The sequence below is a fragment of the Leucoraja erinacea genome, chromosome 7 (genome assembly GCF_028641065.1).
Source record: "Leucoraja erinacea ecotype New England chromosome 7, Leri_hhj_1, whole genome shotgun sequence".
In the NCBI taxonomy this organism is placed as follows: Eukaryota; Metazoa; Chordata; class Chondrichthyes; order Rajiformes; family Rajidae; genus Leucoraja; species Leucoraja erinaceus.
The window spans coordinates 56,068,022-56,095,755 of record NC_073383.1 but is presented as its reverse complement, the minus strand read 5'-3'; the positions used below and the strand labels follow the sequence as shown (position 1 = coordinate 56,095,755).

Below are 27,734 nucleotides of genomic sequence, written 5' to 3'. Positions count from 1 at the left end.
CTTTAGAATGTTTGTTCCATTTTATGATTACTTTAACAAATATCCAATTCAAATACTTTATGAAATAAATAGTTAAATACAATCCAGAAGCTCAACCAGACATTCAATTTATATTTTAATGCAAATGTGTTCATGGTCAAATCAAAAGATGTACAGTATCTTCAATGGACAGTTTAAGTATTTGAAAGACTTAATTTAGTTTTAACCTGGAGTAGTATATCTCTATGACAAATCTGAAACAACTGACACAAAATTAGAAAATAGTTTAACTTTGTCACGAGCATTCTAGGATACGGTGGATCTACTGCAGAGTTTATAATGTATTCTATAAAAGGAGTAGAAGTTCTCTGGCCTAAAATTAAGTGCGTAATCTCTGAGCACATATTAGTTCCAAGATTGTAAACGATAACGAGAAAAAGATCTGTGTTCAGGATCAAATCTGATCTTGCAACTTTCATTAAAGACTTGGAGATATTCAATTTGAAATTCTGAAGCAAGAATCTTGGAAGATATTGCTTGTGTGTAGATGACAATAGTATGCTGGTGATAAGATGACCATTAATCCTCTGCTGTGAGGGAGATGGATGGTACCAGGATATTGCTAGTACCATCCATACCAAGACAACTCCACCTATCCTTGATCATCATTACTTTTTGCATATCTTTTATTCAAATTGTTCTATATCTCTCTGGATCACCATCGATATCTCTAGTTTCCCTTTCCCCTGACTCTGAAGAAGAGCCTCGATCCAAAACGTCACCTATTCCTTTTCTCCACAGATGCTGCCTGACCTGCTGAATTTGCTCCAGCTTTTTACATCTATCTCCAGTTTAAACCAGCATCTGCATTCCTTCTGACACAACTGCAGTAATTGCCTTGTTTTATATGTAATTGCACATAACAGTAAAAATAGTTCAATTCTGTTGATATTAAATAATTCAGGTCAATGGTAATTGTATTTGGAAATATGTTGCACAGTGGGAACCATTGTGGGGGGATGGTTTTATGTTTAATGTTAAATTCTTTGATGTTGTGTCTTATCTTTATTTGTGTGCTGCAATGGCAAGTCAAATTTCACTACATCAATTGGTGTATGTGATAATAAATGTTCTTTGTCCTTTGATTCGATAAGATTTCGGCATTAATTAAACCTTGCAGGAAACTGAGAAGAAATGCTAATCAATTAGTGAAAGAAGAATATCAAAAAAATATCAATGTATAAAGGGCAAATTATTTTCCATATATGATACTGTTAAATTTCAATCTGGTACTTTGGATAGAAGTTTCCAAACTGACGAGTGCTGTCAATACAGAATTTCATCAATTCACTTGGAAAAGTACTTTTTTATTTTAAAAGGACTGAAACAATTTAAGAATATATCGAAAAAAACTTTCACAAAGCATTCATTCATTCATTCATACGATTTTTCTTAACATGCTACCATCCAAGTTTTTATTATTCGAATGATTTAAGGGCCTGTCCTACACGTGTCCTTGGCACGCAAATTACGCGTCCTCGTGGTCGCGTTGAGCCACGACGGTCCCGCAAAGGTTGGGCGCGATTACATGCATACGCACAGCCGCCTGAAGCGCGTGACATCATTTGAAGATGGACACAATGCTGGAGTAACTCAGCGGGACCGGCAGCATCTCTGGAGAGAAGCAATGGGTGATGTTTTGTGTCGAGACTCTTCTTCAGTCTGAAAAGAAGGGTCTTGACACGAAACGTCACCCAAACTTCTCAACTCCCAGATCCCAAAGACGCAATGGCTTTGTAGGTTAACTTGTCTCTGTAAAATTGCCCCTAATGTGGACTTCCGGTGGCGCTATGCTGGACTAGCAGTCGCAACTTTTAGCTCCGCTGCTGTAAAATCGCGATTTTTCGCGTTAAAATCGGGTCTGGAGGTCGGGACCAATTCAAAAACTCACCGGAGCCCCGGGACGTCGCACTGATGACGTCATCAGTAAGCGCTGTGATTTAAAACGGAGGATAAAGGATTTTAAATGAAAAAACCGTCTTCAGCTCAGAGCCCTCAGAGAACAATCTCAAAACTGCTGAAAACACAGAAAACTGAAGAACAGACCTCTGAAGTGGATTCTGGAATGGCTACAAGATCCAAGACTGAGATGGCTACTAAGGAGAAAAATGAAATGGAGGAGATAAAGAACTCGGTAAGAGAACTGAGAAAGGATATTGAGGCTGGAAACTCAAAAATGATGGAAAATATTAATGTTAAATTGATGGAAAATATGTCGAACATCAATGCTGGTAATCAAAAAGTTATTGACTGCATTGGCATTATACAAAAATGAATTGAGGATGTGCATGCAGAGCTAATGGGGAGAATTAATAAAGGGGATGAAGAATCTAAGAAGTTTGAGGCTGTGCATGTAATTGTTTCTTCACATGTAACTGAAATAAAAGACATGGAAACAATTGTTGATCAAATGGCTGAAGATATGCAGGGAATGAAGCTAGAACTAGACAGCCTCAAGAGTCAACTGGCGAAAGCCTCAGATAAATGTCTTGATCTCGAAGCTTGCTCACGACGCCAAAATTTACGAATACTGGGAGTAACAGAAGGGGCAGAGGGGAACAACACCCGTGAGTTCACTGCCAACTTAATCAAACATGTACTCAATTTACCTGTGGAACTGGAAATTGAAGTGGCACATCGAATACCTAGATTTAAGCCAAGATCACAAGCAGATCCAGCCCACCCACGACAAACTTCGGGACATTTCAGCACTTGAAGAACTGATGAAAAAAATCAAATATGGAGTGAAGATGACCTTTGGAAACTACACTATCAAACTCCTCCGGGATTATCCCTATGAGATTGTGCAAAAGAGAAGAAAGTTCGCACAGACAAGACAGATTCTCCATGGAGTTAAAGATGTCAGATGTGGCGTTTTTTATCCAGCCAGGATGCGCATTACTTTCAAGGGAAAAGAGAAAACTTTCACTAATTCGGACGCATCTTATAAATATGCCCAAGAGATAGTGGCAGAAACAGAAGATTAATCAAGGCAGCAGGACGATATGGACAATTTATTTCCTTTTATTACTTCACAGAGAACACCTGAAGATAAGGGAAGAAACACCATTCTCTAAAAGTTTAAAATGGAAGAGCATTTCCACGTGCGCTGGTCTAGACACCTTATCTCCTTTGGACGCTTTGGAATTCAACTCAAGGACATTCTTTGTTCAAAATGAAGGAAAGACTGATAAGCAACGCAGAGATGAACAGCAGAGCCGAATGTGGAAAACATCACAAGGACAAATGGCGGTTTAAGATCTTAAAACAGCTTTACAAAATATAGAGAATTAATAATAATTAACAATACTAATATAGAAATATAAATGGAAACTAACCTGAACTATATAATGGGCAAAATGTAATAATCTGCTAATAAGACTGACTAGCTCGTATATAGAGATAACAAATTTTAGAATTAAAGTAGATAATACTGAAAGGTTAAGTGTTATGTAGTTCGTGTTGAGAAGGGAGGAGACTCAGGCACCTGGCATAATTCCAGGAGCCTGTTTCTGGTTAACTCTTACAGCTAACAGCTTACTATTATTAAAGGTATAACTAATTATAAATAATTAGTAGATGAAAGTGTTAGATAAATAAATTTCACAGTAGCTGAACACAAATCTGATAAGTCTGAATGAAATATATATATATATATATATATTTCATATATATATATATATATATATATATATATGTATAGTGTAATTGGGTGAAATATAATTGATTTTGAAATGGCACCGCCTTCTTAGGTTTAGAGTAATAAAAGGAGCGGAGCTAGTTGTACAACATCAACTTCGGAAGTCGAATAGATGTCAAATCCCACAGACGCATGGGACACGCACTACAGTGTCGAATACTTCAGACACTGTAATTTTACTTGTTCCATTTTTTTTTTTAAATCACAATATGTCACTACTATGTGCTTTTTTTCAAGGAAAATCGCAAAAGGGATCTACCAAGGAAGTTAATAATATAAACGCCTCCCAAATATCCAGAGTCCTGAGGTATGGATGCACCGTAATAAATAAGGGTATTAAAATCAGAGAAAATGCAAGATGATAAACAAAAGAAAATGGGAGGAATCACACTGTGTAGCTGGAATATAAGGGGTATTAATGAACCAATTAAAAGGGGCAAAATACTAGCTCAGTTGAAATCATATAACACGGACATCACTTTTCTACAAGAAACGCACCTTAAACATCAAGATCAGATCAGATTGAGGGCAAATTGGATAGGCCAAACATTTCACTCCTCATATACTTCGAAATCCAGAGGCACCGCAATTATTATTCGCAAAGGAATACCATTCAAATCAAAGAACATTATATCAGATAAGGAAGGGAGATATCTTATAGTTACAGGAGAGATCCATACTACGCCAATCACTTTGGTAAACATATATGCGCCCAATTTTGATAATCCTCAATTTTTTAATAAAATCCTGAATACAATCGCAGAATTTAACTACCAAAATGTTATAATTGGAGGAGACTTCAACTGTGTTTTAGATCCGTACTTAGATAAATCGATGCAAAAACAAAGAGGTAATATGAAATCTAAAACTAGTGAACTTAAATACATATATAAAAAAAATACAAATATAGCAGACGTCTGGAGGATCGCGAATCCGACTGGAAGGGAATACTCGTTTTATTCAATGGTACATAAAACATACTCACATATAGACTACTTCCTAGTGGATACAAAACTAATCCCTTATACTATGAACCCTAAATATCACACCAATACGATTTCAGATCACTCCCCGCTAACTTTTGTTTTTAAACTAGAAGGAATGTCTACGAACAAATCGTTCTGGAGGTTTAACTCGCAAATTCTGAAAGACCCACAAGGGAGTATATATCTAAAGAAACAGATGGACCTATTTTTTGAGACAAACGATACACCAGATATATCGCCCACTTTATTATGGGAATCCTTCAAAGCATTTATTAGAGGAGTCATTATCTCGTATCAAGCTTTTCAAAACAAAAAGAATAAGAATGAACAAAGACAATTAGAAGAACAAATCAAACAACTAGATATAGATAATGCTAAAGACCCAACTATGGATAAACATAATAACATTTTAATACTGAAATTTAAGCTAAATAAATTATTATCAGAGAAGATTATAAGATTATTCCAAATTACAAAACAAGAACATTTCGAATTTGGGGATAAACCCCATAAACGTTTTGCACGCCAACTGAAAAAACGGGAAAAAGATCATGCAATTTTAAAGATTAAATCCGATAGAGGGGAATTATTAACACTACCTAATGATATCAATAAAAGATTTGCTCAATTTTACAAGAATTTATATACATTGAAAACGCTATTAGACAATAATAAAGTTTCAGAATTTTTGGACAATTGTAACCTTCCAAAACTAGAATTGAAGGAACAAGAGGAACTGGGAGCACAAATTACATCTAAGGAAATAGACACAAAAAAAACACTTAAGAATGGAAAAACACCAGGACCAGACGGATTCAGTAATGAATTTTATAAATGTTTTTACGACATAGTTACACCACGTCTACAGAAAATGTATACATACGCTTTTAAAGAACAAATCTTACCTGAAACACTAGCAGAATCAACAATCACATTAATACTTAAAAAAGATAAAGATATAGAAGAACCAGGCTCACATAGAGCTATTGCTTTGTTGAATACGGATCAAAAAAATATTAGCGAAAACACTAGCTAGAAGACTAAGTCAATATGTTAGCAAATTAATAAATGAGGATCAAACGGAATTTATACCTAAGAGACATTCATTTAATAACCTGAGACGTCTGTTTAACATAATGCACTCTCACAAACCTCAAGAACAAGAGTTATCTATCATTTCATTGGACGCAGAAAAAGCGTTTGATCAAGTAGAATGCGATTATATGATTAAACTATTGCAAAAATTTCAAAATGGAAGAGAACTTCATCGCATGGATAAAATTATTATATAACAAACCCACGGCTAGAATATTAACTAATAATATACTATCTATGAAATTCCAATTAACAAGGGGCAATAGACAAGGATGTTCATTATCACTGCTGTTATTCGCTCTGGTAATTGAACCTTTAGCTGAAAAAAATTAGAACATACCTGGATATTTACGGTTATAATACAAAATATTCAAATAACAAAATATCCTTATACGCAGACGATATATTACTGTATATCACAAAACCCCAAATCAGTATACCAAACATATTAAATCTAATTGAGGACTTTGGATCTTTCTCAGGATACAGAATAAACTGGAACAAAAGTGAAATGATGTCGATAAAACCGAAAGATTCAACACATCTCTTGAAATTCCCCTTTAAAATAGCCACAGAAAAATTTAAATATTTAGGAATTGAAATCACTAGAAATGATCACGCTATGTTTAATGCCAATTATAGCCCCTTAAGAAACTAAATAATCTAATCAAATTCTGGAAAACGCTCCCGATGTCTTTAATAGGTCGAATAAATGCTATAAAAATGATCTTTTTTACCACAAATCCTATATTTATTTCAATCAATTCCAATATATCTTCCAAAAAGGTTTTTCAAAAAACTAGACTCAGACATTACAAATTTTATATGGGATTACAAATCCCACAGAATACAAAGAGCACACCTTAGTAAACCAAAAGAGATGGGTGGTCTAGCGCTCCCTAACTTTATGTACTATAATTGGGCAGCAAATATTAAAAATATGATTCACCTGCTGGACATCTCTGCCCAGCAGGTGGACTGGATTGTAATGGAGAGAGAGGACTGCTCTCCGTGTAATACAGGAGCGACTCTCCTCTCATCAATGAATCTGAATAACAAAAATTATAATAAAAATCCAATGATACATAGCACAATTAGAACTTGGAAACAAATATAACAGAATCTAAAATTAAGAAATCTATCTCTTTTAATGCCAATAGTCAATAACCCGTCGTTTAAACCCTCGATTATAGATAAATCATTTACACAATGGGAAAGAGTGGGAATCAAAATGCTCGGAGACGTATGAATTAGGAAAATTATTATCATATCAACAATTACAACTGAAATATAATTTGAAAAATAATCAATATTTTAAATTTCTTCAAATCCGTGACTATCTGAAAAAATACACAAAAGACTATCATAACATGCCCCCAGACTTATTGGATGAAGCCATGAAGGCAAAGGCTGAATCGGCAAATCTAATATCATACTTATACAACATTATTTTAAATATAGAAATACCTACAACCGATGGTATTAGAAGAGACTGGGAACAAGAACTAGCTATAAAAATTTCAAAAGAGAGCTGGGATAAACATTTACTATATGTGCATAAATGCTTGATCAACGTACGACATACTCTAATTCAATATAAAACATTACATAGACTATATTATTCAAAAACTAAAATAAATACATTTTTTCCCAATGTCTCACCCATTTGTGATAAATGACAGTCACAAGAAGCTAACATAGCGCACTCTTTTGTTTTCTGTATACAAAAATTCTGGAACTAAATATTTGAAATCTTCACAAAATTATTTAAAATAAAACTTGTACCAAAAGCAGAATGGATCATTTTTGGAATATCGGAAGGTAACCCCAAATTAAATGTGTTTCAAAAGAACTTACTTAATTACGGGCTAATAATGGGAAAAAAGCTTATACTCAAATTTTGGAAAAATGCTCCAATACCAACAATAAAAATGTGGATTTCAAACATGTTCGAAACACTACACTTGGAAGAGATGAGACTCCTCCTAGCAGGCAAAGCAGACCACTTCCAAAAGACGTGGTCTGCATTTACGGAACTATTACAAGCATAAGGTGCAATAGTAATTTAAAATATAAATGGTACCAGGATCTGGTAACGGGGGGTATAAAATAAATTAAAAAAAAACACGGTTGGTATATCCTTTTTTGCGGAGTTTTGTGTTACAATAGAGCGATTGTTTTTCCTTTTTTTTCTTTTCTTTCTAGGGTCTTATTTCCTTTCTTTACTTCCTTCTCTAATTTCTTCCCCAAGGGGCTTTCTTCTCCCAACACTTTCCTGCACCTTCACGATTCTTGCTCACTTTCCTTACTTCTTTTATTTCTACCTTTTTTAAAGCGCGAAAAACGAAGTGGTACAACAAAATGTAATAAGGTATACGTGATGTGTATTATTGTAATTTACTGTACTTCTAATATAAATTAAAAAAAAAAAAAATTGCCCCTAGGGTGGGTGAGGAAAGTGGGATAACATAACTTGTGTGAATGGGTAATAATAATAATAATAATAATAATAATAATAATCTTATTTATATAGCACATTTTTAGTCAACTTGCATTGACCCCAAAGTGCTTCACATAATTACATTACATTTACACAGAGGCAAAGGTGGGTGAAGTGTCTTGCCCCAAGGACACAACGACAGTATGCACTCCAAGCGGGATTCAAACCGGCTACCTTCCGGTCGCCAGCCGAACACTTAGCCCATTGTGCCATCTGTCGTCCCACAAAAATGGGTAAACAAAAATGCTGGAGAAACTCAGCAGGTGAGGCACCATCTATGGAGCGAAGGAAATAGGCGACGTTTCGGGCAGACCCTACTTCAGACTGATGTCGGGAGGGGTGGGGGGCGGGAAAAAGAAAGGAAGAGGCGGAGACAGTAGGCTGTGGGAGAGCTGGGTATGGGAGGGGAAGGAGGGAGAAAGCAAGGACTACCTGATATTGGAGAAGCCAATGTTCATACCGCTGGGGTGTAACTACCCAAGCAAAATATGAGGTGCTGTTCCTCCAATTTGCGGTGGGCCTCACTCTGGCCATCGAGGAGCCCAGGACAGAAAGGTCGGATTCGGAATGGGAGGGGGAGTTGAAGTGCTGAGCCACCTGGAGATCAGGTTGGTTATTGGGAACTGAGTGGAGGTGTTGTGCGAAGCGATCGCCAAGCCTGCGCTTGGTCTCACCGAGGTTGATCATATGCTAAATAACCATATGTTTGTTTGGAAGTGGAAATAAATAATAGAAATTGCATTCATTGCAACGTGTAAAAAGAGATGAGATACTGTATTGTAATTTTGCTGCATGTCATTGTGGTATATATCATGTCTTGATTGGTGAATATGTTTAGTTTGTGACTTTATTTGAAGCAGAAATAATATGTGAATGTTTCATTGACCATAATTCCGACTGGTGACTACGCACTTCGTCCGAGCACATTATCGCACGTGTCATGCAAGCCATCTTAAATGACCACCTAAACTGTCATTTGGCAACCTAAAAAGCTGTCGAGGTTGCCTGGCTGGCAACAGGGAAAAAAAGTTAAGCGAGAGTCCTGGGAGTACAGAGAAGGTTTACCAGACTGATTCCTGGGATGGCAGGACTTTGATATGAAGAAAGACTGGATAGGCTCGGCTTGTACTCACTAGAATTTAGAAGATTGAGGGGGGATTTTATAGAAACTTACAAAATTCTTAAGGGGTTGGACAGGCTAGATGCAGGAAGATTATTCCCGATGTTGGGGAAGTCCAGAACAAGGGGTCACAGTTTAAGGATAAGAGGGAAGTCTTTTCGGACCGAGATGAGAAAATCATTTTTTTTGCACAGAGAGTGGTGAATCTGTGGAATTCTCTGCCACAGAAGGAAGTTGAGGCCACAGTTCATTGGCTATATTTAAGAGGGTTAGATGTGGCCCTTGTGGCTAAAGGGATCAGGGGGTATGGGGAGAAGGCAGGTACAGGATACTGAGTTGGATGACCAGCCATGATCATATTGAATGGCGGTGCAGGCTCGAAGGGCCTCAATCCAATCCAATCCAATCCAACTTCATTTGTTAAGGACTTTAAGACAACCAAGGTTTACCAAAGTGCTGTACAGAAGAATAAACAAGACATCATAAACAGACAACATAACAGAACATAACATAACAGCTCACATAAAGCACAAAAATTACATATGAAATCCAACAATAAATTAAAAGACATAAAACATGAGTAAAAATAATAACCACGCAATAAAGCAATCAAAAAAGAAATTAAATCAAGTAAATAAAGTCGACATCTTACTGTGTATCAAAGGCCATGGAGAAGAAATGGGTTTTTAGAAGTGATTTAAAAACAGACAGAGAAGAGGCCTGTTTAATGTGGAGAGGCAGATCGTTCCATAATTTGGGTGCCGACACAGCAAGGGCACGGTCCCCTCTGAGCTTCCGCTTAGTTTTAGGCCCACTCAGGAGCAGCTGATTATATGACCTGAGAGAGCGAGCGGGTGTATAAGGATGTAGAAGCTCAGATAGGTAGGGCCGGGCAAGACCATTTAGGGATTTAAAAGCAAATAAAATAATTTAAAAATGGATCCTAAACTGAATAGGCAACCAGTGAAGTGAGGCTAAAATGTGTGAAATGTGCTCATTTTAGCCTCAGGTCTACTCCTGCACCTATTTTCTATGTTTCTATGACTGACACTAAATGAGGTGCACATGAGAGGGGGAAGATGATTTATACCGATACATTTATTTGAAGAAAGCTGAGAAAAGGATAAAGTAGAGCATAAATGTTAGCATCAATGGTTTCTATGCTATATATTTTTCTGCTCATCAATTTGTGAAGAATGAAAGTAGGGTCTTTTCAAGAAAGGTTGATGATCAAAGGAATGTGCAATATCCACGGAGGAAACTGCTAACATCAAAATCAAAACAATAAATTTTAAAGTTCAGGAGTCACTGATATGATAAACATAAGAAATGAGAGGAGTCAAGAGAAGTATTTATTTCATCGATGTGTGCACTCTTTGCACTTGAACATTCGGGATTACATGGCTTCAAGGGAATGGCTCACTGAACAGAAAGAAAGTTTGTTTTCCATAATGTCCTGGAGGTAGTGAACACAAGATAAGCTCAGCAGCTACAAGCTCATGCAGAATATAAATAATTCCCTTGAGCCCTTGACTAACTAAAATCATTGTGTTACTGGTGAGCCTTTGAGGACAAGGGTCTTATTACAGGCACCCAAAATAACAAAACAAGATGGTTTGTGAGTACAGAACAGTTTTAATGCCTCTCCCTCTTGGAAAGATTGCAGTCTGCAACAGAATCCAAGGCGTAGCTATGGGCACCCGCATGGGCCCCAGCTATGCCTGCCCCTTTGTAGGGTACGTTGAACAATCCCTGTTCTAGGCGTACACTGGCCCTGTCCCAAAACTCTATCTCCGTTACATTGATGACTGCATCGGTGCTACCTCCTGCACCCATGCAGAACTCTTGGACTTCATCAACTTCACCACCAATTTCCATCCTTCACTAAAACAGGGCTTTATGTCTCTCCCTTCGGGGGAATGCGACTTTTTTGTCGTATCCCCCGTCTGAGCTGAGGCCTAATGGCGGAGCTGGCGGCCTCCAACATGCGACCGACCTCGAGGCTCCGGAGGTTGAGCCACCCAGGACTTACCAACGCGAGGCTGGCCGTCTCCGAGCTGCGGCGGCGTTCAGGCAGTGGCACGACTCGGCGCTCTGGTGAGGGCGGACGGCGCGCGGTGAGACACTCCCGTGAGGGCGGACTGGCTCCCAGCTGGAAGGCGCTCCCGTGTGGGCGGCCCGGTGCGGGGCTGAGACGCTCCCGTGGGGGCGGCCCAGTGCGGGGCTGAGACGCTCCCGTGGGTGCGGCCCGGTGCGGGGCGGAGACGGTGCTCCGGTGGCTGAGGCGGCGTTCTGGCGGCAGTGACCTGAATCCGGGGCTCGGCCGCGGGCCAGTGGATGACATAGTCGGGAGCTCGCGGGTCACAGGTTGATGCCTGTTTTCCGGAGCTCCCGTGGCAGCAGCTGCATCCGCTGGACTGGAGGGCGGCAGCTTCGACCACCCCCGGGCCGCGTAGCTTGAACCGCGGGACTGACTTACCATCGCCCGGTGGGGTATCGCCTCAGCGCAGAGGGAGAAGAGGAGGGAAGAGACAGTAACCCTAAGACTTTTGCACAATGAGGAGGTGCTTGGTGAACTCACTGTGGTGGATGTTAATTTGTGTTTATTGTGTGTTGTTTATTATTACATGCATGGCTGCAGGCAACGACATTTCGTTCAGACCGAAAGGTCTGAATGACAAATAAAGGATTCAATTCAATTCAAATTTACTTGGACCATCTCCGACACCTCCATCCCCTTTCTTGATCCCACAGTCTCCATCACAAGAAATAGAATATCGACTGATATCTATTACAAATCCAATGACTCCCACAACAATCTCAACTACACTCCTTCCCACCCTACTTCCTGCAAAGACTATCCCCTACTTCCAATTCCTCTGTCTATGCCGCATCTGCTTCCAAGATGAGGTGTTCCATACCAGGACTTCCGAGGTGTCCTCATTCCCTAACGAATGAGGGTTCCCCTCTCCCATCATAGATGAGGCTCACACTCGTGTCTCCTCGGTACACCGCCGCTCCGCCCTTCCTCTCCCCCCCCCTTCGTCGCAACAGAGACAGTTCCCCGAGTCCTTACCTTCCACCCCATCAGCCAGTGCATACAACACACAATCCTTAGAAATTTCCACCACTTCCAACGGGATCCCACCACTCGCCACATGTTCCCATCTCCATCCCTTTCCACCTTCCGCAGAGACCGTTCCCTCCTCAACTCCCTGGTTAATTCATCCCTTCTGGTGCAACCGTAAAAGATGCAACACCTGTCGCTATACCTCCTTCCTCGACTCTGTCCAGTAACGCTGACAGTCCTTTCAGGTTAGGCAGAGGTTCACTCGCACCTCCTCCAACCTCATCCACTGTATCCATTGTTCAAGATGTGGACTCTTATACATCGGCAAGACCAAACGCAGACTGGGCGATCATTTCGCTGACCACCTTTGCGCAGACCGCCTGAACCTACCGGATCTCCCAGTTGCTAGACACTTTAATTCTCCTTCCCATTCCCTAACAAACCTTTCTGTCCTAGGTGTCCTCCATTGTCAGAGTGAGGCTAAATGCAAATTGGAGGAACAGCAATTCATATTTCGCTGGGGCAGATTATAGCCCAGTGGTGTATTGATATTTCTCACTTCAGGTAGCCACTTCAATACCCTGTTTCCTTTATCTTCGTTACATTTGTTGCATGTTTTTTATTTCTCTACATCATCGTCTATATCTCTCTACATCATCATCTATATCTCGTTTCCCTTATCCCTAACCAGTCTGAAGAAGTCTCGACCCGAAACGTCACCCATTCCTTCTCCCGAGAGATGCTGCCTGTCCCGCCGAGTTACTGCAGCTTTTTGTGTCTATCCACAGAATAAATATATTTTGACTCAATAAAACGACCTAATCTAACTTAAAACAGAATCTTAATTGATTCTTCAATGAAAGGTGTTCCTCACGCAAAAGACACACCATGTTAGCTGAATGTAAAATAAAATCATCAGCTCATTTGTAGAAACACTTTGGTTATTTACAACATAATACCCAAAGGCGGCCTTTGACACCATCTCCAATGTAATTCCAATTAACTTTTAAAGCAACATCATAAATGCATGATGATCTCATAACCAATGATGTTATGCTTTAGAATCTAGAGTACAGAACTAATATGCTTCCCAAAATATCAACCATTTAAAATAAATAAAGCCAGCAAACAATTTAATAAATGCTTGAAGATTGACTGCAATCTTTGAGGAATTTTGAAATATATCCAGGAATACAGTGGAGGAAACAACCAGGTAGGTATGATAGGATTAAATATTTATTTTGCCTTTGAAACTAACGTTATTAAAAGCCAGAAGTCCCTGTGAATTAAAAATTGGGAATCAACATTAAAATTGTCAAACGCTGGCCCTATCTGTACTATTGGTTTATGACCTGATAAACAATTACTTAATGTATGCCACATAGATACATAGAAAATAGGTGCAGGAGTAGGCCATTCGGCCCTTCGAGCCTGCATCGCCATTCATGACTGATCATCCAACTCAGTATCCCGTACCTGCCTTCTCGCCATACCCCCTGATCCCTTTAGCCACAAGGGCCACATCTAACTCCCTCTTAAATATAGCCAACAAACTGGCCTCAATTACCCTCTGTGGCAGAGAGTTCCAGAGATTCACCACTCTCTGTGTGAAAAATGTTTTTCTCATCTCGGTCTTAAAGGATTTCCCCCTTATCCTTAAGCTGTGACCCCTTGTCCTGGACTTCCCCAACATTGGGAACAATCTTCCTGCATCTAGCCTGTCCAACCCCTTAAGAATTTTGTAAGAACATGAACATGAAGATCATTTTTTAAGTTCTTGTTTCGGTTTACAATCTTGAAACATACAATGTTAGTAAAACTGGACATATCTTTGAATATTGTTTAATCCCATCAGTAAAAATGATTTAAAAAATGTTTTTAAGGGTTCATTGGAAAAACGAAGTCAAATCTTCGAGAGATTTCTTCATATGAAATAAGCAATATTTTTTTGGTTAGCTTTGATATATGTATAAAAAGTGTCTTAGTATTTCCAAATTAACTAGAGATGTCAGAAGGAAGACATATTGAGGATCAAAGATTACAGCCGGAAATTCAAATGGAAACTGCAAGGGAAATAGATGAATACAAGTTCAACAAGCTCAGCTAATTGAAATAGTGCATGATTGACCTATACATTTTGTACTATAAATTCTCAATCTCTAACAAAATATAATTTTGCAGGTTTATACAAGAGGCAGAAAATACAAATAACTTGGAAGATCTACCTTCTGACATCAATAATAATTCAACTCAATAACTCAATTTAACACAACAGAATAAGCAGCAGGCAACTAATTTTGCTTGCAACTCCTTTCAGATACAGATTACACACCTGCAAGACAACACTTCTAGAAAAACCCTAAAATATTCATTCTAAATTAATTATATTCGGCAGCAATCTATTCAAGCATTCAGACCACTGAAGAGTATTTGGCCTCATTTTGCAAAATTTCTGCAGTGGGAATATAAGCAAAGGCTAGTACCAACAGTACTAGTGATAAGGTTGTAATGAAGTCCTATGTGAAAGAACATTTTACTTGCTAATTGCGTCACATCTCAAATGATTTCCAATAGAATTCCAAAGAAGGAGTTAACATCAAGTATGGTGTTTTATGAAGGGAGGAAGAGGAAGTTAAGTACATTGGACAAATGCACAGATAAATATTTAGTTTCATGCAAGAAAGCTATATTTCAATTGGTAAATTTGTACCTGCACTTGAAAATCTGAGATTGTAATTTCACTTTTTGTGAGTGGCAAGCAGGTATAAGTTAATATGCAGTAAAGAACATTTAATCTTGACTAAAGATGTACAGAAGCGAACTCTGAAATATTTTGTAAATAAGGTCAATTTTGTCCATCAATGCTATGTTTTTAGGTTGCAAAATTTCAATTGCCAATTTTAACAGGAGATATGGTTTCACGATGGTCAATCATCTTTGAACTATCTTTAATGGTGACATAGTGGCATAACTGGTGACTCACAGTGGCAGAGACCCGGGTTCGATCTGACCTTGTGCTGTCTGTGTGGGTTGCATGTTCTCCCTGTGACTGTGTGAGTTACCGCCGGGTGCTCCAGTTTCCTTCTTCATCACAAAGATGTGTGGGTTTGTAGGTTAATTGGTCTCTGCAAATTGCCCCTATTGTGTGTAGGGAGTAGATGAAAACATGGGATAGCATAGAACTAATGTGAGCAGATGATCAATGGCCAATGTGGACTTGGTGGGCCAAAGAGCCTGTTTCCATGCTGTTTGTCTAAAGCTATATAAATGGATATTTAAGTAGGTCTTTCATTTCATTAAATTTAATTTAACAAAACAGCTTAATCTGAGAAACAAAAATCATCTGCTTACCTGCACACTGCTGGCTTTGTAACTGAGAACTACATGGGGAAGATGGGCGAGGGAACTGTATCTGGTCTGCTCCTGGAGGCTGCAAATAACCTGCCGATGAACTGCGGAAAGAAATAACAACTTACTTTGTAAGAAAACTGACAAGATAAGCTTGACCCTCTTTATGCTATTACCAAAGTATATCATACTTTACTTAATTATTGTAATCCATGGGGATTCATTGAGACCATTGGGACTACGTTGGCTCCCAGCAGAACAATCCCATCAGTCCTATTTCGCCTTATTTAACAGCATTTGCTACCCATTCTCCATCAATTCCCTTTTGATTCTTTTGCAGCATAACTGTATCATCAGATAATTTATCTCAGTCAATCAACCTACATCTTGAGATGTGGTAGAAAACTGGAGCACCTCACAAAAAATTGCAAAGTCACATGGAAAACTTGTAATCTCCATACAGACAAGATCACAATTTAATCTGGATCCCTGGACCTGAGAGACAACAGGGCTAACTGTTGCTACAAACACTATTACTGCTTAATTTGATATCTCTATGTCTAAATAAACCAATAAACCTACATTTTATTCCCATAGGAATAAAGAAAACACTCAAATGGCATCATGAATTTAGAAATTTTGTTAGTAAAGATATACCAAGATCTTTGCCTTAACTCATCTTTGCTAACTGTGATGCTTAAAAGACACTAATCACATTTGCCTGCATTTGGCCCATATCGCTCTACTCCTTTCCTATCCAAGTACCTGCCCAAAAGCCTTTTAAAGGCCTTAAATATATCTGCCTCTGCCTCTACCACTTCCTCTACCTGCTAGTTCCAGATAACCACCATCCCCTGTATGGAACAACTAGGCCGGAGATCCCTTTGAAATTCCTCTCCTTTATTTACCTTAAACATGCCCCCCCCCCCCCCCCCCTCCCCATCCTAAGAAAACAATTATCTACTCTATTGTGCCCTTCATAATTTTTTAAACCTCTATAAAATCAGAACCATCTTCCATTTGGAACAAATACAGCCTATCCAATCTCTCCTCATAAGTAACTCCATCCATTCCAGGCTGGAATCTCTTCAGCATTCCTTCTAATTACCACATCATGCCTGTAGTGTGGCAATCAGAATTGCACAATACTCCAAGTATACAGCTACATGACATTCAACTCTTTTAGCGTATCCCTCCACAAACTCTCCAGCTTCCACGTCTTACTATTTGGTGAATACCTGCAAGAAATATTAATTTAGAATTCCACTCAAATCCCCTGGCTCCACATATAGATTTCCTTTTGGTTCCTAAGGGGACCCATTCTATCCCTAGCAATCCTCATGTTTAGGATTCTCTTTATTTTAATATGCCAAGGCTATTTCACACCCTTTTTTTGCTCTCCCGATATCTTTCTTAAGATGGAGGCATTAGTAAGGGTATAACAGATTTCATATATATATAATTTTTTCCTCATGAGATGGAAGAAGCCATGTACAGCATATCTGCACTGACTCACAGAAGCGGAGTGAGGTGCTATTCTTCCAGTTTGCATGTGGCCTCACTCTGGCAATAGATGGGAGCGAGGATAGAAAGGTCAGTCTGGGAATGGGAAGGAGAGTTAAAATTGTTAGTAAGCAGGGCAACAATCAATGTTCTGACAAAAGGTTATTCGACCTGAAATGTTAACTCTGCTTCTCTTTCCACAGATGCAACCTGATGTGCTGAATATTTCCAATGTTTTGTCTCCTTCCACCCCCACCAAGACATTGGTAACACTGAGCAGAAACTCATAAATATGTCTGAGATCCTAATATTTTGAAAAATAGGTGGAATCTTGACGTGGAACTATTTTCAAATTTGTCATTAATTAAATGCTACATTATTTCGTCTTTCATCCATTTTTGTAATGCATATGGATATTGAGCAGAAATATCAGTTATGTGAACTGTATGCAGTATTGAGCCCTTAAATAAATAATTTGATTTGGGGGAAGAAGGGGAGCTCAGAAGATATTCATTACATTAATTGCTGGGATGGAAGAGTTGTTCCATCCCAGATGGCTAACAAATTAAAATCTGGTTTCTGGAGACAAAAAGAACTGCAGTTGCTGGAATCTTGAGTAAAACACAAAGTGCTGGTGTAACTTGTGTTTTGCTCCAGCAAGAGATTTTGGAGATGATGCAGAGGAGATTTACTGGAATGCTGCCTGGATTAGAGGGTTTCAGCTACAGGGAGGAGCTGGCTAGACAGATTGTTTTCTCTGGAATGTGTGGCTAAGTAACTGGTGCAGGGGGCAGGGATTTAGATTCTTAGATCACTGGGATGTGTTTTGGAGTAAGGGGGATCTTTAAAGGGACCGATTGCATCTTAACAGGTGGGGGACCAGCATTCTGGCAGGCAGGTTTGTCACTGCTACACGGGTGGTTTTAAACTGAATAAGTGGGGTGGGGTGTCAAATGGGATAGTCGAGGATGGAGTTAAAGGGAAAGAGAGTAAAGGGATAGTTAATGACCCCAGAATTAACCGGAAAGGCTCACAAAGGGATAGGAGAGTATGGCCAAGTGTAATAGGGATCGATGTGAAAGGTGAGATGCGTAAGGAATTAAAAGTATTGTATATGAATGCACAAAGTATAAGAAGTAAAGTAGATGAGCTTGAGGCTCAGTTAGAGGTTGGTAGATATGACACTGAGACATGGCTGTAGGAGGATTGGGCCTGGGAACTTAATATTCAGGGTTATACATCCTATAGAAAGGACAGGCAGGTGGGCAGAGGAGGGGGGTAGCTCTGCTGGTGAGGGATGGAATTCAGTCCCTTGTGAGGAAAGACATAGGTACTGACGAGGTAGAGTCACTGTGGATTGAGTTGAGGAATTGTAAAGGCAAGAAGACACTAATTGGTGTTATCTACAGACCCCCAAATAGTAGCCCGGATGTAGGGTATAAGTTGCAGCAGGAGCTAAAACTGGCATGTAATAAAGGTAATGCCACTTGGTGATGGGGGATTTCAATATGCAGGTAGACTGGGAAAATCAGGTTGGTTCAGGACCCCAAGAAAGAGAGTTTGTAGAATGCCTCCGAGATGGATTCTTAGAGCAGCTTGTAATGGAGCCGACCAGAGAAAAGGCAATTCTGGATTTAAGTGTTGTCCAATGAACCAGATATGATAAGAGAACTCGAGGTAAAGGAACCACTTGGAGGTAGTGATCATAATATGATTAGTTTCAATCTGCAATCTGAGGAGAAGGTTAAGTGATGCAGTTGAACAAAGGGGACTATGAAGGCATGAGAGGGGAGCTGGCCAAGGTAGACTGGAAAGGGATCCTAGCAGGAATGACGGTGGAACAGCAATGGCAGGAATTTCTGGGCATAATCCGAAAGACGCAGGATCATTTCATTCCAAAAAGAAAAAAGATTCTAAGGGGAGTAGGAGGCAACCGTGGCTGACAAGAGAAGTTAGGGATGGAAACATAGAAATTAGGTGCAGGAGTAGGCCAATCGGCCCTTCGAGCCTGCACCGCCATTCAATATGATCATGGCTGATCATCCAACTCAGTATCCCGTACCTGCCTTCTCTCCATACCCTCTGATCCCCTTAGCCACAAGGGCCACATCTAACTCCCTCTTAAATATTCAGATTCAGATTCAATTTTAATTGTCAGCAGTGTAATGAACTGGCCTCATTTAGCATCTCCTACTCTCAAACGATTTGAATAAAAAAAGAATAGTTCCAGAGATTCACAGTCACTCTCTTGTTGAGTGTGAAAAAAAGCTCTTCCTCATCTCGGTTCGGCAAAGGAGATTTAGCCCTCCCGGATGGTAGGAGGGTCCTTAATGCTGGGGTGAGAGCAGTCCCCCGATGCTGTCCACGCAGACAGCGCTTGCTTTGGACTTCCCCAATGGAGGGGAGCAATGTTCCTGGGCATTTTCTCTGCAGCCTGTCCAACCCCATACCAACTGTGATGTAAGTTGCTCTATAAGAAGTCCCCTCTCAAGACTCCTAAATTCCTAGAGAGACGCTGATGACCCTTCTTGATCAGAGTAGAGGTATTGTGGGTCATAAGACAGTCATCGGACATCCCAGGAACCTGAAGCTAGAAACAGTTCCACCTCCGTCCCATTAATGTGGATGAACCTGGACTCTGCAGTCTACAATGAGCCCTCTATGGCAATAATGTGGACCTTCGTCAGATTTTGTAGACCAAACCGTTGTATCATGTACGCAAGTACTCCAAGTCATAGGTGGATAGAATAAAAACTAAAAGAGGTGTATAACACAGAGGGGTCAAAGAGTAGCCAGTTGCAAGCCATGCGGATTGGATCATTTAAAGCCTTTCACCCTAGGACAAGATTCAGAAAAAAGGAAACAAAAGCTGGACCCCTTGCAATACGGGCTGAAAGCCTATCCAACCCTTAAGAATTTGTAAGTTTCTATAAGAAGGGAAGCTGGCCAGGAATATAAAGAAGGACAGTAAAAGATTCTTTAGATATGTTAACGGAGAAAGAGTAGCAAAGTCAAATGTGGGAACCTTGAAGGCAGACACTTTTGAAATTATTATTGGGCAACAAGGAAATGGCAAAAGAGTTGAATAGGTACTTCAGATCTGTCTTCTCTAAGGAAGACACAAACAATCTCCCATATGTACTGGAGGACAGAGGATCTAAGGGGGTAGAGAACCCGAAAGAAATTTTCATTAGGCGAGAAATAGTATTGGGTAAGCTAATGGGACTGAAGGATGATAATCCCCTGGGCCTGATAGTCTGCATCCCAGGGACCTCAGAGAGGTGGCTCTAGAAATAGTGGACGCATTGGTGATCATTTTCCAATGTTCAATAGATTCAGGATCAGTTCCTGTGGATTGGAGGATAGCTAATGTTATCCCACTTTTCAAGAAAGAAACAAGAGAGAAAACGGGGAATTACAGACCAGTTAGCCTGACTTCGGTGGTGGGAAAGATGCTGGAGTCAATTATTAAAGAGGTAATAATGGGGCATTTGGATAGCAGTAAAAGGATTAGTCCAAGTCAACATGGATTTATCAAAGGGAAATCATGCTTGACTAATCTGCTGGAATTTTTGAGGATGTGACAAGTAAAATGGATGAAGGGGTGTCAGTGGATGTAGTGTATCTAGACTTTCAGAAAGCCTTTGATAAGGTCCCGCACAGGAGACTGGTGACTAAAATTAGAGCACATGGTATTGGAGGTAGGGTGTTGACTTGGATAGAAAATTGGTTGGCAGTCCGGAAGCAAAGAGTAGGAGTGAACAGGTCCTTTTCAGAATGGCAGGCAGTGGCAAGTGGAGTGCCGCAAGGCTCTGTGTTGGGGCCGCAACTGTTTACCATATATATTAATGATTTGGAAGAGGGAATTAGGAGCAACACTAGCAAGTTTGCGGATGACACAAAGCTGGGTGGCAGTGTGAACTATGAAGAGGATGTTAGGAGGTTGCAGGGTGACCTGGACAGGTTGAGCGAGTGGGCAGATGCGTGGCAGATGCAGTATAATATAGATAAATGTGAGGTTATCCAGTTTGGCGGCAAAAACAAGGGGGAATATTATTATCTCAATGGGGTTAGGTTAGGTAAGGGGGAGGTGCAGCGAGACCTGGGCTTCCTTGTACACTGAAAGTTGGCTTACAGGTACAGCAGGCAGTGAAGAAAGCTAATGGAATGTTGGCCATAACAAGAGGATTTCAGTATGGGAGTAAAGAGGTTCTTCTGCAGTTGTATAGGGCTCTGGTGAGACCCCACTGGAGTATTGTCTACAGTTTTGGTCTCCTAATTTGAGGAAGGACATCCTTGTGATTGAGGCAGTGCAGCGTATGTTCACGAGATTGATCCCTGGGATGGCGGGACTGTCATATGAGGAAAGATTGAAAAGATTAGGCTTGTATTCACTGGAGTATAGAAGGATGAGGGGGGATCTTATGGAAACATATAAAATTATAAAAAGACTGGACAAGCTAGATGCAGGAAAAATGTTCCCAATGTTGGGCGCGTCCAGAACCAGGGGCCACATTCTTAGAATTAAGGGGAGGTCATTTAAGACTGAGGTGAGAAAAACCTTTTTCACCCAGACAGTTGTGGATTTATGGAATTCCCTGCCACAGAGGGCAGTGGAGGCCAAGTCATTGGATGGATTTAAGAGAGAGTTAGATAGAGCTCTAGGGGCTAGTGGAGTCAAGGGATATGGGGAGAAGGCAGGCACGGGTTATTGATAGGCGACGATCAGGCATGATCACAATGAATGGCGATGATGGCTCGAAAGGCCGATTGGCCTCCTCTTGCACCTATTTTCTATGTTTCTATATTTCAATGTTAGAGGTTGATGGAAGACTTGATAGAAGTCTATAAAAAAATGAGATGGAAGTGGTCAACACTAGCGGACATATCTATAAAATGAGAGGGGGAAAGTTTAAAGGAGTTGTACGGGGCAAATTTTTTCTACACAGTGATGGAGGTCTGGGACGTTCTGCCAGGTGTAGTGGTGGAGGTAGATACAATAGTGGTGTTTAAGAGGCTTCTGGTTAGGCATGTGGAAGTGCAGGAAATAGAGGTATGAAAATACTTTATTAGGCACAGAAAATGGCACAATAAAAAGACAAGATGTAGTCATGTGCAAGTAAAATTATAAATAATGTTTCCCAAAATGCGTAAAAAAAAGATTTAGACTTTTCTTAAGATACTGACCTCATATTATTTTGGTGACTTGGTGGGATAACACTGTAATAGACAGGCATTCCTGCAGAAGGTAAAGACCCTTGACTTGATTGATTTGGGATTAAAATTGTCTGTTGATAGGGCTGCTGACTCATTCCTTGTGAGCCTGCAGTCAATGAAATCTGAATTTTAAGCAGAAAAGAGTAACTTGCAGCTTCCAAAACATAACATCAAAAATGTTACACTCCGAAAAGCAAAAACCTAGTATCAACAGAATGTTACACTCTGAAAAGCAACACAGATTAAAACTATATTGTTGAATGATTTGTTATTACACTTTAAAGAATGTTCATGTTTTTAAAACGGTTGGCAAGTGTCCCTTTATTAAAGTAATGAAGTGATACGTGACCAAAATGACACGCAAGTTATTAGGTTACGACCATCAAAAACACAATAATAACCTCTTCTTGAGATTCAATATCAACGACCTCTTACAAGTGATGATACAACTTGACTGAGTGGTAGTCAAGGCTTATAGTTATGCTGGGCATTTTGTATAAGAGTCAGGAAGTCATGTTGAAGCTTTATAGAACTTTGGTTCGGCTACATTTGCAGTATTGTGTACAGCTCTGGTTGCTTCATTAAAATGATATGGAGCCTTTGTAGAGGGTGCAAAAGAAGTTTACCAGAAAACTGCCTGGATTATTAGCTGCAAGGAGAGATTGGACAAAATTGGATAATTTTTCCGGTGGAGGTCAAGGGGAGATCTGATAAAGGTATATGAGGCATCGAGAGGGTTGACAGCGAGAACCTTTTTCCCAGTATGGAATTTTCAGAGATGAGTGCACATAGCTTTACGGTGTGTGGTCAAACTTTAAAGGAGATGGGTGGAGCAAGTCCCCCCTGCAATGTGCTGCCAGGGATGTTGGTGGAGGTGGATTCAATTGGGGCATTTAAGGGACTTCTGGATAGGCACACGGATATGCAGGGATTGGAGGGAAACGGGGATGCCAGTGCTGCCAGGGATGTTGGTTGGAGGTGGATTCAATTGGGGCATTTAAGGGACCTGGATAGGCACACGGATATGCAGGGATTGGAGGGATATTGATCACCTGCAGGCAGAGGATATTAGTTTAATGGCATCACTTTTGGCATGGATGTTTTGCGCCGGAGGACTTGTTCATGTGCTGTAATGTTCTATGACTTACAAGAGAGTGAACAAATTTAAGTTGATGGGCGTGCGAATCTCTGAAAATCTGTCCTAGATACATTACATTGATGAAACAACAACGAAAGCTCATCAACCTCTCTACTATCGTAGAAGCTTGAGAAGATTCGGAATGTCACAGAATATTCTATCAAACTTCTGACTTGTTGTATCACGTTTGGTAACTTAAATGCCCAGGAATTAAGTAGGTTAAAGAAAGTGGTAGACATTGCCCAATCCATCATGGGTACTGACCTCCCCATCATGGAATCTACAGGAGCCACTGCTTCAAAAAAGGAGCTGATATCAATTACCCACACTACCTTTGCCTTGCTCTCATCCCGCTACTACCATTGGGAGATGCTACAGGAATCAGAAAAGCTCGACATTTCATTGCAAAAGGATTTGAGTATAGGAGCAGGGAGGTTCTACTGCAGTTGTACAGGGTCTTTTGTGAGACCACACCTGGAGTATTGCGTACAGTTTTGGTCTCCAAATCTGAGGAAGGACATTATTGCCATAGAGGGAGTGCAGAGACGGTTCACCAGACTGATTCCTGGGATGTCAGGACTGTCTTATGAAGAAAGACTGGATAGACTTGGTTTATACTCTCTAGAATTTAGGAGATTGAGAGGGGATCTTATAGAAACTTACAAAATTCTTAAGGGGTTGGACAGGCTAGATGCAGGAAGATTGTTCCCGATGTTAGGGAAGTCCAGGACAAGGGGTCACAGCTTAAGGATAAGGGGGAAATCCTTTAAAACCGAGATGAGAAGAACTTTTTTCACACAGAGAGATGGTGAATCTCTGGAACTCTCTGCCACAGAGGGTAGTTGAGGCCAGTACATTGGCTATATTTAAGAGGGAGTTAGATGTGGCCCTTGTGGCTAAGGGGATTAGGGGGTATGGAGAAAAGGCAGGTACGGGATACTGAGTTGGATGATCAGCCATGATCATATTGAATGGCGGTGCAGGCTCGAAGGGCCGAATGGCCTACTCTTGCACCTAATTTCTATGTATCTATGTTTCTATGACATTCAGGTTCTTGAACAGCTTCTTCTCAGCAACTATGAGGTTCTTGAACACTGCACAACATGAAACCTAATTCTACCCCAACAACTATGATCAACTATACACTTTGTTTTGGCTGCACTATGCATTTCAGTTTTGCACTAAGTGGGCTGATATTACTGATTATTAATTTATTACATTATAGATTCATGCCTACTTATTGTATGTTCTTGTGTTAATGGTTTGTAAAGCTGCAGCAAGTAAGAATTTCATTGTTCTGCTGTTTGTACTTATGACAATAAACAGTCTTGACTCTGAGCTTCAAATTTTGTTTCTTTTCCAAAAGTGACATTACAATTAAAGCTCAACACACCTGATAGGATTGCACCGAAGGAAACTGAACCATCATGCCTTGCATCTGATTGCTCATACCACTATGTTGGCCACTCATAACATTTTGATTTTGAGCCTGAACACCAACCAATCCTTGGTAGCTTTGCTGCTGACTTGACATCACAGTTTGAAAACCTGCAATAAAATAATTTGAGATTAATTTATATTTCTCCTTAATGCCCGGTGAATATAACTGGCAAAAGATATGCAGGATTTGCAGTATCTCAGATCATTACCATGGATAAAATGGCACTATTAAAAAAAAAAGGACCGTAAGTTCACATCTTAAAGTATACAAGTTTAACAAAATAATGACAGCTCTAGATACATTTTCAAATTCCTCAGTTTTATCTAAAAGCTCTTAGAAAGTACAAAATGTTCAAAGTAAGTTATCTTTAGTTTGAGAAAATAACATGCCTAATATCATTTGTTTAAAAAGGAACTGCAGATGTTGGAAAAATCAAAGGTAGGTAAAAAAATACTGGAGAAACTCAGCGGGTGAGGCAGCATATATGGAGTGACGGAATAGGTGACATTTCGGGTCGAGACCCTTCTTCTGAAGAAGGGTCTTGACCCAAAACGTCACCTATTCCTTTGTTGAGTTTCTCCAGCATTTTTATCTACCTTTGCCTAATATCATTGTGCTTTTAGCAAAAACAATAACGTTCATTGAAGTTTTCCTGGCATTTAAGGCATTTAAGGCAAATAAATGGGAAAGCAGATAAACATGTTAAACTCTAATTTTGGTACATAACCTGATTAATGACAAATTCTACTGCATCAATTCTACATTTAATACAGATGCCTAAACATTTTCAACAAACTAATGTGCGAAAACATTCAGTGGAGAATATGACCAACAGGATTACAACAATTGTTTGAGTTTGCCAAACATTCATATACATCTATTAAACACCAATGAGAAAGCTGACTAAATTCATAATTTATATCTAAAGTTAAATTTTACCAGTCTCTTCATCACTGAAAATAAATTCAACATATAGATGATATAAATATTCAAGATATAACAAACTATTGGGTAGGACCAACTATAATTGTGAAGCAAGGGACACAGAGTATATCTACTGGTCTCATGTAATTGCTCATATGATTTTAGTTACTGGTATTGTCCAGAAATTGTGTTGCCATCTTAAATGTACTTAATGTAACAAAGAAGTCAAAATATCATGCTCCATATTCATCTTGAAAGACCAGACAACGTAGGTTGCACTTGCAATTAAAATAGCACCATTTTTTGAATACTCATGCGCTGGCATCACACAGCAAAATTTGCAGCAATAACAAAAATATTCTTTTAAAATCTTTTTATTGTTTTTTTTCCTTCTAAAATATTTGGAGTACCCCAAATATCAAATAAGACATTAACAAATGAGTGTAGTTACGTGGAATGAATAAGCCTATGTTTTGAAATTGTCATCGAGCCATATGGATAGAAAGTAAAATCATCTGAAAAGATAACCTAAACACGAGGATAAGATTTTAAATAGTGAGGTCAACAGGAGTGATGGGAGAGAAGAAATGTGCAGAATAGGCTGTCGTGGAGTTAAAAAAAAACCTGAAATGGAGGAGAAGAGGTTCATAAGTGAGTATGAGCGGAAAGCATCATAAGATATGGGACCAGACACACAATGGGGTAGAACAGGACAACAACGTTTCATAACGTCATATTGTGATAAAACTTGTGAACAGGCCCTTCGGTCCAATTTCTCCATGCAGACCAACATGCCAATCTGTGCCAGTTCCAATTGTCTGCATTTGACCTATATCCCTAAAAACATTCCTATCCTCGTACACATTTAAATATTGTTTACATATTGTGATTGCATCCCCCCCACACTCTACCTCTTCCTCTGGCAGTTTGTTCCATATACACAACACCATGTGTTTCTGGAAAAGTTGCCCCTCAGGTCCCTTTGAAATCTTTATTCCCTCACTTTAAATCTATGCCCTCTGGTTTTAGACTCTGCTACTCTGGGGAAAAATGGAATATGACCATTCACCTTATCTATGTCGCTCATGATTTTATATACCTCTTTAAGTCAACCTGATCCTCCTATACTCCAGGGAAAAAAGACATTGCCTATCCATTCTCACCTTATATTTCAAGCCTTCCAGTCTCATTTTTTTGCATCCTTTCTCGCTTAATGACAACCGTTTCATTTCAAACAGTCTAGTTCAGCCTAGTAAAAGTATTAAATTTGGGCAGGATTAGAGATGACGTACTCCACTGGTACAATTCTCATTATTGGTGTGTATTGCAAGAGTACGCATAGAGGCTGAACTCAACTCTGCTTATGTTGTCTCGGAAAGATAATAGGATAATGACCGAAGATAGGAGCAGGAGTGGATCATTATGAGGCTCCAGGTATATTCTGCAGGGATATTCAATAATTGGAGTGCTTAGGTTTAAGATGATAAACAATAAATGTAAATAATTTGTTTAAAAAGTATATACACATGCAAGGTAATGAAAACCAGAACATTGAAAATAGCATTTAAAGTACATTTCAAATTGGAGAAAATAAAACAGGCAAATTTTAAAAGATGTTCAAGAAGGAACTGCAGATGCTGAAAAATCGAAGGT

At 39.6% G+C, this 27,734-nt stretch overlaps 1 protein-coding gene across 11 annotated transcripts in view; it reads right to left on the bottom strand.

Annotated features, from left to right (window-relative positions):
- The window catches only part of LOC129699036 (R3H domain-containing protein 1-like), a 194,664-nt gene that overhangs the window by 35,769 nt on the left and 131,161 nt on the right, over positions 1-27,734 (bottom strand). For all 11 annotated transcript variants that reach the window (XM_055638628.1, XM_055638631.1, XM_055638635.1 and 8 more), the window contains 3 exons: positions 25,110-25,264; positions 22,549-22,700; positions 15,862-15,962 (listed from right to left, as the gene is read on the bottom strand). In XM_055638628.1, coding sequence (XP_055494603.1) covers positions 15,862-15,962; positions 22,549-22,700; positions 25,110-25,264 — 408 coding nt within the window. The remainder of the gene's footprint in view (positions 1-15,861; positions 15,963-22,548; positions 22,701-25,109; positions 25,265-27,734) is intronic.